This window comes from Leucoraja erinacea, chromosome 18 (genome assembly GCF_028641065.1).
Source record: "Leucoraja erinacea ecotype New England chromosome 18, Leri_hhj_1, whole genome shotgun sequence".
NCBI lineage: Eukaryota > Metazoa > Chordata > Chondrichthyes > Rajiformes > Rajidae > Leucoraja > Leucoraja erinaceus.
In genome coordinates this window covers 24,638,520-24,653,116 of record NC_073394.1, presented here as the reverse complement: position 1 = coordinate 24,653,116, position 14,597 = coordinate 24,638,520, and the positions used below count along the sequence as shown (strand labels likewise).

The 14,597-nt window shown below is 45.2% G+C and overlaps 1 protein-coding gene across 4 annotated transcripts in view; it reads left to right on the top strand.

Moving 5' to 3' along the window:
• LOC129705814 (anoctamin-9-like) overlaps window positions 1-14,597 on the top strand; it is a 114,081-nt gene that overhangs the window by 42,277 nt on the left and 57,207 nt on the right. For all 4 annotated transcript variants that reach the window (XM_055649646.1, XM_055649644.1, XM_055649645.1 and 1 more), the window contains exon 8: window positions 13,677-13,811. In XM_055649646.1, coding sequence (XP_055505621.1) covers window positions 13,677-13,811 — 135 coding nt within the window. The remainder of the gene's footprint in view (window positions 1-13,676; window positions 13,812-14,597) is intronic.

The following is a 14,597-nucleotide window of genomic DNA, read 5'->3' as shown; positions in this document are numbered from 1 at the left end:
CAAGGACACAAGCAGTCTTTCCAGGTGCGGCAGAGGTTCATCTGCACCTCCTCCAACCTCATCTATTGCATCTGCTGCTCCAGGTGTCAGCTGCTCTACATCGGTGAGACCAAGCGATCGCTTCGCCCAACACCTCCGCTCGGTTCGCAATAACCAACTGGATCTCCCGGTGGCTCAGCACTTCAACTCCCCCTCCCATTCCAAATCCGACCTTTCTCTCCTGGGCCTCCTCAATGGCCAGAGTGAGGGCTACCGTAATTTGGAGGAGCAGCACCTCATATTTCGCTTGGGCAGTTTACACCCCAGCGGTATGACCATTGACTTCTCCAATTTCAGGTAGTCCCTGCTTTCTGCTCCCCTTCCCAGCTCTCCCTCTGCCCACAGTCTCCACCTCTTCCTTTCTTCTTCCCGCCCCTCCCCCTCACATCAGCCTGAAGAAGGGTCGCCTATTTCCTTCGCTCCATAGATGCTGCCTCATCCGCTGACTTTCTCCAGCATTTTTGCCTACCCATTCACACGTTCGGTTATCCCACTTTCCTCACCCACTCTCTACACATTAGGGGCAATTTTACTTAATTCAGTTCAAGACTATGGGGCAGTACATTGCCCATAAAGTTGCGGCCTAATGTGCCAGAGACCCGGAATTGATCCTGAATATGTGTGCTGTCTGTATGGAATTTGCTCCTTTTCCCTTTGATCGCATGTGTTTACTGCGGGTGCTCTTGTTTCCTTCCACATTCCAAAGGTGTGTATTATTGTATTGTATTGTATTTTAATGACCACACAGCCAGGCTGGTGGAATTTGTTATCAGTACAGCTCGATACAGGTTCCAACATTTCATCAAACATTAAACATTAAACATATAGCATAGATATACATACAGACGCATTACATAATACATAAGGTAGCAATGTTACAAAATTTTGAGATTTTAAAAATCAAGTCTGCAATTTATCCCATCAGATAAAGCATAACAATAAGTTTAATTTGACACCAAATTCACTTTCATATCTCAAGTATTAAAAAATGTTATGGCCATTTTCATACTCGGAAATTAGCATCTTGTTCCCTATTGATTTTCAATGGACATTACAAAAAAGCTGTGATCTTGGATAGTCAAAAGCCCATTTCTTAAGGAAAGATTAACATTTTAAAATAGCCTAAGTGTCCAAAGATTATTCACAAATAATTCACAATATAACATGATTTTTATATCTAATTTACATTAATTTATAGACCAAATGGTAGGAATTTAGTGTTCAATTGCTGTAAATAAATGCCCATTTAAATCGGCTTTCTAGTGGGTTTCTGTGAACGCGCTGGTTTAGAACGTTCGCATCGCGCTGGATTAGTGCCCTCAAATGCCGAGAAAAATACTGCGGGATATAAAAAGCCCAAAAAGAACTACTCGCTATAGATAACTTTAATTACAGGGTTATATATATGCCCCATTTAATGTAAAAATAAGGTACATACCTTTAATTGTTTATTTTATAAAACCCTGGGGCTGCGAGAGGTTGCGGAATCAGAGAGTAATTTTAAAACTATTATAACTATATTATCGAGGCCTATAAAACTAATAATACCTTTTGCGACCGGGTCTTGCAGCGATTTTTCGTTAATGATTTACTAGGCTGAACATCTGCGATTAGAACAGCTTAGTAAAAATCGCGTTTTAAACCCGCCCCCTCCAAACAGCGCCAAAATCGCGGACATGGCTGAGGGCAGATTCCCAATGACGATTCAGGTAGGTTTTGTAACATACCTACACAAGGGCCATGCTTATTCTTATTCCTCACCGTACAGAGTTTAAAATGTTAATTGCAGTGGGAATGAAACTGTTTTTGAAGCGGTTTGTTTTGGAGGCAATTGTCCTGTAGCGCCTCCCAGAGGGCAGTAGCTGAAAGGCATAGTGTGCAGGGTGAGTAGGATCAGAGATGATCTTGCGGGCTCTGTGTAATGTCTGTTTGTGGTAAAGTGATTCAAGGGATGGTAGGGGTAAGCCAACAATTTTTGATGCTCTGTTGATGATGCGCTGTAATTTCTTCCGGGAGAGTGAGTCGAGACTGCCGAACCAGACTGTGATGGATGAAGTGAGGATGCTTTCGATGATGGCTGTATAGAAGCGGAGCATGAGATGAGACCTTGCTCTGAACTTTCTGAGCTGTCGGAGATGGAAAAGTCTTTGCTGGGCTTTTCCATAGATGTGGTCTGCGTTTGCCCTCCATTTGAGGTTGTTGCTGATGTGGGTTCCAAGGAGTTTGAACGTGTCAGTGATGGAGATGGATTCACCTTTAATGAGCACAGGAGTTTTGGGGGATGGCAGGCGTCTTGGGTCGATGATGAGTTCTTTTGTTTTTGATGAGTTGAGTAAGAGATCATGGTCTGTACACCAGGTCACTGCTTGGTTGACCTGTGCACGGTATTCAGTGTCTTGGTTGTTGGTGATGAATCCAATGATGGTTGAGTCGTCCGCGTACTTGTACAGTTTGACGGAGCTGTGGTGGGATGTGAGCTGGTTTGTGTAAAGGGAGAATAGCCAGGGTGAAAGAACACAGCCTTGGGGTGTGCCTGTACTGAGGAACAGAGGGGAGGATGTGTTATTGTTGATCCTCACCCTTTGTTGCCTGTTCCAGAGAAAGCTGTGAATCCAGTGACAGATGCATGGGTCAATGTTCATGTCCAGTAATTTATTGAACAGTTTGGCCAGGTTTATTGTATTGAATGCGGAGCTGAAATCCATGAACAGGATGCGGACATATGTGTTTGCGGACTCCAGGTGGTTCAGAATGTGATGAGTTGCTAAGTTGACGGTGTCCTCAACTGACTTGTTGGCTCTGTATGCAAATTGGTATGGGTCCATGAGTGGGGCGGTGACAGTTTTCAGGTGATTTAGTATGATGCGCTCAAATGATTTCATGACTGCCGATGTCAAGGCAATGGGTCTATAGTCATTGAGGCAGGAGATGGTCTTGGTCTTGGGAACCGGGATGATAATGGATTCTTTGAAGTAATTGGGTACTGAGCTTTGACAGAGGGAGGTGTTGAAGATGTTGGTAAAAACCCCAGCCAGTTCCGCAGCGCAGTGGTGGAGAACGGAGGGGCTAATGTTATCTGGGCCGGGGGCTTTATTCGTCTTTAGTCCCCTGAAGATGCTCCTCACCTCCTCCTCATAGATGGTGAAAGGGGCGGGAGGGAGGGGGTCGGGGGGAGATGGTGGTGGAGCCGGTGCCTGCTCAAACCTCCCATAGAAAAAGTTTAGTGTATCAGGAAGCTGGTTGTCGCTGTCAGGTGTGGGGGTTGGTTTCTTTTTGTAGTTCGTCATGTTTTGGAGTTTTTTCCAGATGAAACGTGTGTCACAAGTAGTGATTTGTTCTTCTAGTTTAGTGGCATAGTTGGATTTGGCTCTTCTTATAGCAGATCTCAGTTTGTATTTGGCAGCCATATATTGTTCTTTGTTTCCTGCCAGATGTGCTGAATTTTTCTCCTTTCTTAATTTTTTAATGTCCTTATTAAACCACGGTTTATTATTATTGTAGTGTTTAACTTTTTTGAGTGGTATGCACAGGTCCACGCAGTAGTTAACGTATGACGTCACTGCAACGGTGACGTCATGGAGGTCACCTGCAGCATGGAAAACATTCCAGTCTGTGCACGCAAAACAGCCCCGGAGTTTTTCGATGGCTTCAGGGGACCAGCACCGGACAAGTTTTATTGGTGTCTTGGAGGATTTAACTTTTTGCCTGTATTGTGGAATTAGCAGCATCATTGCATGGTCGGACCTGCCCAGCGGGGCCCTCGGGAATGCACGGTAAGCCTCTTTGATGGTAGTATAGCAGTGGTCCAGCGTGTTGGTCCCTCTGCTGGGGCAAGTTACCTGCTGATGGTAGCCGGGGAGCTCAGATGACAAATTGGTCTGGTTAAAGTCCCCAAGGACGATGACTGCTGTGTCCGGGTGTGAATTTTCCACTGAGGAGACGTAGTTGGCTAACTCAGCTATGGTGGTGTTAGCGTTAGCCTTAGGTGGAATGTAAACACAGATCATAATTACTGATGCGAACTCCCGTGGGAGGAATGATGGTCTGCATTTGACAGTGAGGTATTCCAGGTGCGGGGAGCATACGTGGGTGAGTTCTGTAGAATTTGTACACCAGCGTTCATTAATCATTATGCAAACGCCCCCGCCTTTCGCCTTGTGCGATAGTTTGGATGATCTATCGGCACGATGTAATGTGAAACCTGGAAGTGTTACCGCTTGGTCGGGTACTGATTGATCCAGCCAGGTCTCTGTGAGGCAGATGGCAGAGCAGTCACTGTAGTCTTTGTTAGTTTGTATCATAAGTTGGAGTTCATCCATTTTGTGCCAGAGGGACCTGACGTTTGACAGCAGAAGGGCTGGGAGCGGTGGCCGGTAAGGGCGTCTCCTGAACCTGGCAAAGGTGCCGGAGCGGCGGCCCTTTTTTGCCGGCAGCCATGATGTAGAGTGGCTTGAGATGTTTAAGTCCCGTAATTTCTCCTCCAGCAAGGATGTAGGTGGGTCCGAATTGCTGAGGTTTAAAAGCTCCGAACGGGAGTACTGGATTAAGCACGACAGAAACGTAATATTTTCTATAATAGAAACCTTTTTCAGAAACGTAATATTTTCCTTTTGTCCAGAGATTCTGTGTGACCTGTAGAGTTACTTGTGTCTATCTTAATTTTAAACCAGCATCTGCAGTTCCTTCCTACACACACGATACTATACGATAGAACTTTATTAATGTCAGAAGGGAAATTGTGTGTGTGTGTGTGAGGGTATATATATTATAGACACACGGACACGGACGGACACACACACACACTCACACACACACACACACACACACACACACCGACGTAGATCAATACCTTCTGCATTGTTTGTCCTTGTGCTTTATGGATCGTCATAGCAAAACTTGATTGAATGGGGAATTGGGTCTGCTGAAGGGGAATTTCTTCACCTTCTGTTAAATTGTGTGCATACACTGCTCTCAGCTCAGCATTCAGCAAAGGCCCATTCTCCTCAACAAATTGCTGTTGTTCAGTTCTATCATGCAATTCTGCAGCAATTCTGGATTGACATCATCAAGGTGCATCCTTCCATTTCTTGGTTGTGGCAAATTAAAGAATTTCATTGTTTTGTTGTAATTCTCAATCCTGTGGACTCACTGAAGAATTTGTGCAAAACATTTTTTTGAGGCAAGGGCTGTTGGGGTGGGGTGGGGTGTGGCAAATGTCCTGCAGCCGAGGGAGGGGGACGGCTTCAGCCGGGGGCTCTCGTGGGCTGATGAGGGAATGGGGTGTCCTGCAGCGGGGGATGGGGGCAGCTTCAGGAGGGGGAGCATCCTATAGCCAGGTCAAGCAGTGTCTTGAGGTGGGGGATGTCAGTGGAGGGGGAGGGGGTGGTGAGCGACCTACTCATGGCCTCTAGACTCACTCGCTGCCTTGGGATTAACTCATGGTCTTTGGACCGACTGACTCACTCATCGCCTCTGGACTGACAGACTGAATCACGGCTTGTGGCCTGACTTCTGTAGTTACGTCCGACTTTTGTAAACTGAAAACTGCAACATCCACATTGGGGAACAGCTTCTTCCTGACAGCCATCAGGCTATTAAACATAACGAATAAGCTCTGAATTATGAAAGAATATATTATTTGTACTTTTTGTTATTTGTTGATCACACACACCCTCCACCTCGCACTGACACTCACACTCACACACGCACAGACACTCACACACACACACACACACAGACTCTCTCACACACACACACACACTCACGCACACACACACACACACACACACACAAACACACACACAGACTCACTCACACACACACTCACGCACACACACACACACAGACTCACTCGCACACACACACACACAGATGCACTCACACACACACAGACACACACAGACATATACACACACAGATACTCACACACACACACATGCACTCACACAGACACGCGCGTGCGCGTGCACACACGCACACGCACACTCGCACACACACACAAACACAGACATAGACTCTTCAGAATTCCAAAACTGAGGAGAAATGACTAGATAGAAGCGAGAGCTGAAGGGACAACAGCAGCCAAAGTGCTTGGCGAACATTGGCCGTGCAGATATCGAGATTGAAAATATTGGGAATTATCGCATTTGTTCATTGCATTTCACTGCGTGCACTGTAAGGCATTATTTGTGTTTTTTCTTGATTCCTTTGGCATCTAAAAAGTTTCAGAAGTGATAAAACTTTAAAATCGCCCATGGTTCACAAATGGGTTTTTACATAAAAAAGAAAATGCCTCTGAAGCAAAATTTATCCTAGAGATGGGACTCGACCGGCGAGACCGACGTCGGGCAGAGCCCTAGTGGGTGACTCCATTGTCTGTGGAGCGGACAGGAGATTCTGTGGCGGTAGACAAGATGCGAGGATGCCTCCCTGGTGCCAGGGTTCAGGATGTCACAAGCCGAATTCAGAATATCCTCGAGAGGGAAGGTGAAGAGCCGGCAGTAGGGAAGAAGAGGAAGGAGGTTCTCCAACATGACTTTGGAGAGTTGGGAAGAAGACTGAAATGCCGGACTTCTAGGGTGGTTATCTCTGGATTGCTTCCAGTACCTCGTGCTAGTGAGGACAGGAACAGGGAGATAGGGGATCTGAATGTGTGGCTGAGGGGCTGGAGCAGGGAGCAAGGATTTAGATTTATAGACCACTGGGATCTCTTCTGGGGCAGGGGTAACCTGTACAAAAGGGACAGGTTACACCTTAACTGGAGGGGGACCGACATTCTGGCAGGCAAGTTTGCTAGGGCTACATGTGTGGGTTTAAACTAAATAGTAGGGGGGGAGTGATTGACAAATTGGGAGTATAAAGATGGAGTTGAAGGGGAAGTGACTACAGGAAAAATTACAAAAGATTCTCGAGTTAATGGGAAGGAAAGCTCGAGCATGGACAACAGAGTAAGATCAGGGTCAATTGCGAACGGTGCGAGGGGGGGAAGTGAATACGGAGGTCAAAGTGCAGTATATGAATGCGCAAAGTATAAGGAATAAAGTGGACAAGCTTGAGTCTCAGAAACTGGTAAGTATGATGTTGTGGGAATTACTGAGACATGGCTGCAAGAGGGCCAGGGCTGGGAACTGAATATTCATGGGTAAACCTCCTATCGAAAAGACAGACAGGTGGGCAGAGGGGGTGGGGTTGCCCTGTTGGTGAGGCATGAAATTCAGTCCCTTGCAAGGGGTGACATTGAAACGGGAGATGTGGAGTCAGTATGGATAAACCTAAGGAATTGTAAGGGTAAAAATACCCTAATGGGACTAATCTACAGGCCCCCAAACAATAGGGCGCAAGTTGAATCAGGAGTTAAAATTGGCATGGGAGATTTCAACATGCAGGTAGACTGGGAAATTCAGGTTGGTACTGGACAGCAAGAAAGGGACTTTGCAGAGTGCCTTTGTGATAGATTCTTAGAACAGCTTGTATTGGAGCCTACCAGGGTGAAGGCAATTCTGGATTTAGTGTTATGTAATGAACTGGATTTGATAAAGGACCTCAAGGTTAATGAGCCATTAGGAGGCAGTGACAATAACATGGTCAGGTTTAATCTACAATTGGAGAGGGAAAAGGGTAGATCGGAGGTGTCAGTGTTGCAGTTGATTAAAGGGGACTACGGGGCCATGAAGGAGGAGCTGGCCAAAGTTGACTGGAAAGATACACTAGCAAGGATCACAGTGGAACAAAAATGGCAGGTATTTCTAGGAATAATACAGAAGGTGCAGGATCAGTTCATTCCTAGGAGGAAGAAAAATTCCAAGGGGAAAAAGAGACGACCATGGCTGACAAGGGACGTCAGGGACAGTATAAAAAAATAAAAAACAGTATAAGCGAAGAAGTACAACGTAGCAAAGATGAGCGGGAAGCAAGAGGATTGGGTAATGTTTAAAGAACAACAGAAGATAACCAAAAAGACAATACGGGAAGAAAAGATGAGGTACAAAGGTAAGCTAGCCAAGAATATGAAGCAGGATAGTAAAAGTTTCTTTAGGTATGTGAAAAGGAAAAAATTAGTTAAGATCAAAGTTGGACCCTTGAAGACTGAAAAAAGTGAATTTATTATGGGGAACAAGGAGTTAAACAGGTACTTTGGATCTGTCTTCACTAAGGAGGACACAAACAATCTTCCTGATATATTAGTGGCCAGAGGATCTGGGGTGACGGAGGAACTGAAGAAAATTCACATTAGGCAGGAAATGCTGTTGAATAGACTGATGGGACTGAAGGCTGATAAATCCCCAGGACCTGACGGTCTGCATCCCAGTGTACTTAAGGAAGTGGCTCTAGAAATCGTGGATGCATTGGTGATAAGTTTCCAATGTTCGATAGACTCAGGATCAGTTCCTGTGGATTGGAGGGTAGCTAATGTTATCCCACTTTTTAAGAAAGGCGGGAGAGAGAAAACAGGGAATTATAGACCAGTTAGCCTGACATTGGTGGTGAGGAAGATGTTGGAGTCAATTAAAAAGGATGAGATAGGCGGACATTTGGATAGCAGTAACAGGATTGGTCCAAGTCAGCATGGATTTACGAAGGGGAAATCATGCTTGACTAATCTTCTGGAATTTTTTGAAGATGTAACTAGGGAAATGGACAAGGGAGAGCCAGTGGATGTAGTGTACCTGGACTTTCAGAAAGCATTTGATAAGGTCCCACATAGGAAATTCATGGGCAAAATAAGGGCACATGGTATTGGGGGTAGAGCGCTGACATGGATAGAGAAGTGGTTGGCAGACAGGAAACAAAGAGCAGGGATTAACAGGTCCCTTTTAGAATGGCAGGCAGTGACTAGTGGGGTACCGCAAGGCTCGGTGCTGGGACCGTAGCTATTTACCACAAACATCAATGATTTGGATGAAGGGATTCAAAGTAACATTAGTAAATTTGCAGATGACAAAAGCTAGGTGGCAGTGTGAACTGTGGGGAGGATGCTATGAGAATGCCGGGTGACTTGGACAGGTTGGGGGAGTGGGCTGATACATGGCAGATGAAGTTTAATGCGGATAAATGTGAGGTTATCCAATTTGGTAGCAAAAATAGGAAGGCAGATTACTATCTAAATGGCGTCAATTTGGGAAAAGGAGGTACAACGGGATCTGGGGGTCCTTGTACATCAGTCTGAAAGCAAGCATGCCGGTACAGCAGGCAGTGAAGAAAGCAATTGGCATGTTGGCCTTTATAACAAGAGGGATCGAATATTGGAGCAATGACGTCCTTCTGCCGTTGTACAGGGCCCTAGTAAGACCACACCTGGAGTATTGTGTGCAGTTTTGGTCCCCTAATTTGAGGAAGGACATTCTTACTATTGAGGGAGTGCAGCGTAGGTTTACAAGGTTAATTCCCGGGATGGCGGGACCGTCATATTCTGAGAGAATGGAGCAGCTGGGCTTGTACACTCTGGAGTTTCGAAGGATGAGAGGATTTCTCATTGAAACATATAAGATTGTTAAGGGTTTGGACACGCTAGGCAGGAAACATGTTCCCGATGTTGGGGGAGTCCAGAACCAGGGGCCACAGTTTAAGAATGAGTAAGCCTTTTAGAACAGAGACGAGGAAACACATTTTCTCACAGAGTGGTGAGTCTGTTGAATTCTCTGCCTCAGAGGGCAGTGGTGGCATGTTCTCTGGATGCTTTCAAGAGAGAGCTAGATGGGGCTCTTAAAAATAGCGGAGTCAGGGGATATGGGGAGATGGCAGGAACGGGGTACTGATTGGGGATGATCAGCCATGAACACATTGGCAGTGCGGGCTCAAAGGGTTGAATGGCCTACTCCTGCACCTATTGTTTATTGACTATCTCAAGAGCATAATGATAGAAAAGTTACTTTTCCACCCACTACTCGTAAGTCTGGAGATTTTTTAAATTATAAATTTAGCTTCAAAAGCGTTTTCTTTTTGCATGTAAAAACCCACTTCAGAACCACGGGCGATTTAAAATTTTTACAGACGGATTTATCACGTGAAACTTTTTAGATACCAAAGGAATCACCAAAAAACACAAATAATGCCTTACAGTTGATGAATTGCAGTGAGCAAACGTAATAATTTCCAGTATTTTCAATCTATATCTGCATGGCCAATGTTCGCCATGAACTTTAGCTGTTGTTGTCCCTTTAGCTCTCGCTTCTCTTTACCTTAATTTCTCTTCACTTTTGGAATACTGAAATAGGATAGATGTCTCTCACGGTTACCACGACTTCCACAATTATTTACAGCGCAAAAACAGGTAAGAAAGTATGCATTTTGTGTATTAACAACATATACGGGGAAAATGGAGGAGGACTGGCCACGTTCTATGCCTTCCACCACAGTGATGAATGCTGTGGTGGATGTTTGTGTTATATTTTTATTGTGGTTGTGTGTTCTTTATTATTGTACCGCTGCTGACAACCCAAAATTCCACCGACTCTGGTTGTGTGGCAATAAATTCTATCAATCAATCAATACCGGAAGCTGCGATGTCCTCCAGATGGATTGAGCTGCTCCATGCGTTAAGCCCTTTGACCCAGTGACCTTACGTGCAACCCCCCTATACAAACACACACTCTCAGACACACACTATCACACACACTCACACATACACACTGACACACACACACACAGACTCACACACACACACACACAGACTCACCCAATCACACACACACAAAGAATCACACACACACTCACTCACACAGACACAGACTCACTCATACACACAAACAGACACACACACACACACAGACTCGCGCACACAGACACACTCACACACATACTGACTCACACACACACACACCAGTCTTCACTCTGCCTTCTGCAGTCGGTGCCATCTTGTCACGAACCGGAAATTTCGCACTCAGCGCCATCTTGCCGCTAACCGGAAATGACGTCATCGGCACCATCTTGCCACTAAGCGGAAGTCACAGAATGAGTGGCAATTTTGCAATTAAACACAGTCTTGATCTAATAAAATGTTTATTCACGCTTTATCCATCCGAAAACTGTTGCAAGCATTTTAAAAGCCAAGAGAAACATATTTGCAAACACTTTACAACCAATACATTTTCTGAAAACATTTTTTTAAAAGCCAAGACAAACAATTTTGCAACACACTTTACAACCAATATATTTTCAGAAAACGCACACACACACACACACACACACACACACACACACACACACACACACACACACACACACACACACACTGACACACTCACACACACAATACTAAAATGCCAAGTAACTTCAGAATGTGGTAAACATACAGTGTACACCAAATGATTCAAACGTTTAAAGCCACCTGTAGAGGCTGCTGCTGAAGCAAAAACATGCTTTAAATAACGCCCAACAAATACACTCACCATAGACAGAGAGCTCTCTTGAATTATTCAACAACGTCTTCACTCAGTGCCTTCTGCAGTCAGCGCCATTTTGCCACGAACCGGAAATTACGCACTCAGCACCATCTTGCCATAAACCGGAAATGACGTAATCGGTGCCCTTGCCACCAAGCAGAAGTAACAGAATGAGCGCCAATTTTGCAATTACCACATCGAGGGGACTCACCGTCGAGCGTTCAGTGCTATTCACAACTCAGAGAGCCGTGACCCTCTCGCTTCCTCCGTCTCGCAGAGACTGAGTGAGGCACGACACTTCCGGGTTTTATAGTCCCTCCCCCCTGCCTCCAGCGGTGGCAGCAGAGAGAATTGCAAGATTTTTAAAAACGTTAATAACTCTTTGATTATTTATCGATGGGAAAAATCCTGTGGTCCAATCCGGCGGAGGGGGAATCTGAGCGAGGTGGCCAAAAATGACGGCCATGAGTGGCAGCGTTTCTTCGGAAATCACAAAACAGAAAGTTAGAAAGTGTTCAAGATCTTAGTTTTAGTAATATAGATATTCATATATAAATATACGCTTTTGTTTTCTCGTTTATAACATAGTTTACAGAGTACTATGTTTACATATTCTGTTGTGCTGCTGCATGTAAGGATTTCATTGTTCTAACTGGGACGTGAGAGACTAAAACACTCTTGTCTTATGTCGCTAATGTGTGGGATAGAACTAGTGTACGCGTGATCAGTGGTCAGCGTGACTCGGTGGGTCGAAGGGCCTGTTTCCATGCTGTATCTTTAAATTAAACTAAAAACACTAAAACCAGAGGAAATCTAAAGAAGGGTCTCTACCCGAAATGTCACCCAACTTCTTCTATCCAGAGATGCTGGCTGCTCCATGGAGTTCCCCCGCACAATTAAAGCATGGCATAGTCTTCACCCTACCATAGTTACCCAACCAGACGCAACTAAATTTAAGGTAACTCTTTTTAGCTTAAGTCCAAGTCAAGAGTCAAGAGAGTTTTATTGTCATGTGTCCCAGATAGGACATTGAAATTCTTGCTTGCTACAGCACAACAGAATATGTAAACATAATACAGAACAGGAGATAAAAGTTCAGTGTGTCTTCATACCATAGACCAAATATATACACAATAAGTAAACAGATAAAGTGCAATAGGCTGTTATTTTTCAGAGTTTGGAGTTTGGTGGTGGAGGGTCTACTCCAGTTTAAATTCCATTTGGAATATTTTGGAGAACCAGGAAACCAAGAAGCAAGAGTTACTCCAGGGAGTTAGTCCAGCTCCAGGGAGTGATTCTGAGTTGGTTTTCAGCGGTCTCGGCGAGGCGGCGACTGGACAGCAATGGCGGCCAGATCTCGGCACTGGGAGGGAGAAAGTGCCCGGTGCCGACCAGTTGCCGTGGCAGTGCGCATGTGCAGGACAGCGATGATGTGCTGGCCGTGATTGTGCGCATATGCAGGGGGAGGATGTGCAGGCCTTGGCAGCGCGCATGTGCAAGGCGACTGGCTTTGCCGGATGATGAGGAGCGGCCAGAGAGCACAGTGGAGAACCGGCGGCCTGAACACGGATACGGATGGCGGGCGGAGACGGAGAGTGAGATAGAAGGGGGGGGGGGGGGGGGGGGCGCTCAGAGTTCAACGATAGGTGTTCTGGGTGCTTGCCAAGCCGGGCAAAATGGCATTGCTTTTAGGTTGCCCAGCGAGACTGTAGGTGGCCATTGGCACCCGGGCAACTGTTACTTTCGAGCCCTGCTTACTGTGCCAACCAGGTCACTGGTGGACATCACGCAACAACCGTTACACAAAATATATTTGTGTATTCTGAAGCCATTATCAGAAACTTGCCATCAATATGCTCTCTTTGATGTTGATACTCACGTACCCAATAAAGTGCTTGTCAACCTTTTTGAAGGAATTTAAAATTTGACCCCATTTGTCACATTTTTGTGTGCAGAATGCATTATAGTGTACATGATAGTGTCTGCCAAAACATTGAAGAGATAAGTCAGGGAAGCCATTTAAAGCTGATTGAAGGTAGTGTAAGGTCAGTTGTGGCAAACCAGAGTGTATTTAGTATTACGTGAAATAATCAAAGACCAGAATAGCATGGATTTCAACTTGTCAAATTGGTCAAATGATATACCTTGGCTGTTTTGTGTATGCAAGGCATTATTATATTGTGCTTCAAAAATCAAGCATTTGGCAGTGGGAAAATGGTCCATATTTTGAATAATGGGTATTGGTTCTTTTTCTAGACTCTACTTCGGAGAGCGTCATGCCTTGTACTATGCCTGGCTTGGCTGGTACACTAAGATGCTACTTCCTGCTGCGCTGGGTGGAATTGGAGTTGTTATATATGGATTATGTTACCATAATCGTGTTCAAGAGAGGTACTATGTTTTTTTTCTCTCTTCAGTGATATTGGACAATCTTATCATGAGCAGGTAACAAATATTTTAGATGATGCAATTTTGTATTCAGTGAAAGCTCATAGCCTAGCTTTATAATATTGGATAATACAAGAAGAATAGTGACTTGAAATCTGAGAATTTCTCACAATCATGTGGGTGATCCAAAACTCATAAAGCAGCAGCTCTACTGAAGATACAGATGATGCAAACAATGTTTAACGAGAATGTGATGTAATTTAGGCAGGTTGAAATTTTAGAAGAAAACTAGACTAAGTGGGACCCGTTGGGCCCCATGTTCACACGGGAGGGCTGGTCCCCCAACGCAATATTCCAACTCTCCACCAATTCCAATATTGGTGGCCAGTGGAGGGGTGGGAGGGGGCGCACTTTCTGGAGCGCTAGTATTGGTGTTGTGGGCTGAAGGGACTGGTTTCCAGAGGGCTAGTATGGACATTGTGGGCCAAATGGATTCTTGCGGTGGCAGCTCAGTCACTCAAGCCTGATGTGCTGGCAGCTCACTCTCTCACGGCTGGTGGGCTGGCAGTTGACACGGCTAATCCTTGAAATTTCATTTCAAGCAGGGTGCAAGGCCACCAAATTCATGCAGTTTCCTACCACTTCAAGCAGGGTGCAAGGCCACCAAATTCAAATGCAGTTTCATACCATTTCAAGCAGGGTACAAGGCCACCAAATTCAAGTGCAGTTTCATACCATTTCAAGCAGGGTGCAAGGCCACCAAATTCAAGTGCAGTTTCTACCACTTCA